This window comes from Taudactylus pleione, unplaced genomic scaffold (assembly GCF_031769625.1).
Source record: "Taudactylus pleione unplaced genomic scaffold, aTauple2 ptg000471l, whole genome shotgun sequence".
NCBI lineage: Eukaryota > Metazoa > Chordata > Amphibia > Anura > Myobatrachidae > Taudactylus > Taudactylus pleione.
The window spans coordinates 6,702,413-6,704,512 of record NW_028284873.1 but is presented as its reverse complement, the minus strand read 5'-3'; the positions used below and the strand labels follow the sequence as shown (position 1 = coordinate 6,704,512).

Genomic DNA, 2,100 nt, shown 5'->3' with positions numbered 1-2,100 from the left:
CTTGTTCTCTTTGGACCCACTCCAAATAGAATCCCCCCACTTCCACTCCTCTTTTTAGGAGCATTAACAAAACCACACTCCTGTACACAAAAAATGTCTCCTTCAAAACTCCCCAAAAAGTCCAGTACTGCAGTCCTTTTTGCCTTAGAGCCAACACCCCTCACATTGAGAGAGGTTAGGGCTATACCCTTATTCTTCCCTTCTGTCACTTAGAAAAAAAAAAGGATATCCAAAGAATAAGAAAAAAAGAATATGAGACAAAAACCAAACAGGGAGCACCTTCAAGTCCCTTTATCCCCTTCCCTTCCAAAATGACTGACTTGCTGCATTTTCCTTACAGCAGCTTCCTCCAAAAAAGCCTGCTGCTCTGTAATCCTTCTGCTTTGATTGATCCTATGCTGACTAGTACTTTTCAGGATCTCAGCTGGGGTCATTCTTTCTATCCCTAGGGGTGGTATCTTCAGCAGTATCTCACGCTTATTGAGGACCTCTCTTTTAGTGTCCTTCTCCTCACTCTCTATGCGGGCCTTTTTAGCCGTATTCCTCCGGCTTTCTGACCTGAATACTTCCGGAGTTTGCTTGCATTCCATATCGGATTCACTATCAAACACAGAACCCTGTGCCGACAGCTGATCCAACCCTCCTCTCTCCTCTGCAGTTTCAGCACTCTCTACTGTCTCTAATGAAGATACTTCACTTACTGGACTTACAGGGCTGTAATCTGGGCTACTCAGCAAGGATAATCCACTTGGACTCCCCGCTGCACATTCAAAAGGCATGTCCGTTACTGGGGGTGGAGCCACTTCACTTACCAGCTCCAGAGTTTCAGGTATTTGGTGGGGCTTAATCTTGTCCACAGATGGTGGAGCGGCATTAACCTCTTCCTCGCCGGGGACACTCTCAGTGTTAACCATGTCAATGACCTCATTTACCTGAGCTGTAATATCATCCATGGCCTCACCTGCCCCTGCTTCTCTTTTCTCACACTCCCTCCGTTCCTTCTTCTTCTCATAATTTTCTGCATTTATCAAAGCCTACTGTTCTGCAGACTTTCCCTTCCCTGTCTCCTCATACACTTTAGGGCAGTCACGGGCAAAATGACCCTCTTCACCACAAATATCACACTTCCTCGGGTCAGGACACTCTCCTGCCTCATGCCCTGATTTTTGGCAATTTCTGCAAGTTTTTTCATTATTGCAGTCTTCTTTCCTATGGCCAAAACTTCTGCATTTTCTACAAAAGTCAGGTTGATCGTAGTAATAGAGGTAGCCTCTAAAGTCTCCAATTGAGAAGGCTGCAGGTGGATGCTTCAGCCCCCCAACACCATTTTTGTCAGGTTTGAACCTTACCCAAAACCTCCAACTTCCATTGAATATTCCACATATATTTTTTAGCATAATCCCTCCTCGTATATGACTGCAATACTGCTTCAAAAAAGTCCAAGTCATCCCCAAATCAGTGAAAGGATCATACAGGTGTATAGTAAGGGCTCTTTCCTCTGAAAGTGCTGGAATAACTTCCACCCCATGCATGGCTGGATTCTTTTTTTTTATTTCTCTTTCCATGCACACCAACACATCCCTATACACGCCGTGCTCCACAAAAATCACATCCAAAAAATGCATAGAAGGAATTTCCTGGATACAAAATATTTCCCTCCTCTGAACACCAATCAATCCCTCCAGAATCACCTCCACCAAATACCTTAGGGAACCATTTCCCGTTGCTCTCATCAGCTTCACTCGCATCGTATTCTTCACTGTCGACATCCTGGCAAACTCTTGTAGAAAATCCACCAGCGCTACTTGCAAAGAAGATCCCTCCTCGATATCCAGGGGGTACCACAGAAGTACCCCCCAAACCCTGGACCCTCCAGCCCAGACCAAGCAGCAATCAACGAAGCAGCTACCTCACATAGAGAGACATTGATAATTGTTGAGGAACTCAATGGGTAGTATAAATCATATGCTATTACAATTAGTGAGAGCTTTTCTTTAATAAAAAAGAAATAAATCTATATATATATATTATAATTTGCAGTACATATCATATGCTAACCACCCATAATTCAATGCTTAAATGTTAACTAAGCAAATAGAT

The 2,100-nt window shown here is 43.7% G+C and overlaps 1 protein-coding gene across 1 annotated transcript; it reads right to left on the bottom strand.

Annotated features, from left to right (window-relative positions):
• Positions 1–1,034: 1,034 nt before the first annotated feature.
• On the bottom strand, positions 1,035–1,769 carry LOC148504041 (zinc finger CCHC domain-containing protein 3-like). The gene has a single exon (XM_088448923.1). It carries the CDS (start codon positions 1,767–1,769, stop codon positions 1,035–1,037), a length of 735 nt encoding a protein of 244 aa, XP_088305049.1.
• Between the last annotated feature and the right edge of the window lie 331 nt (positions 1,770–2,100).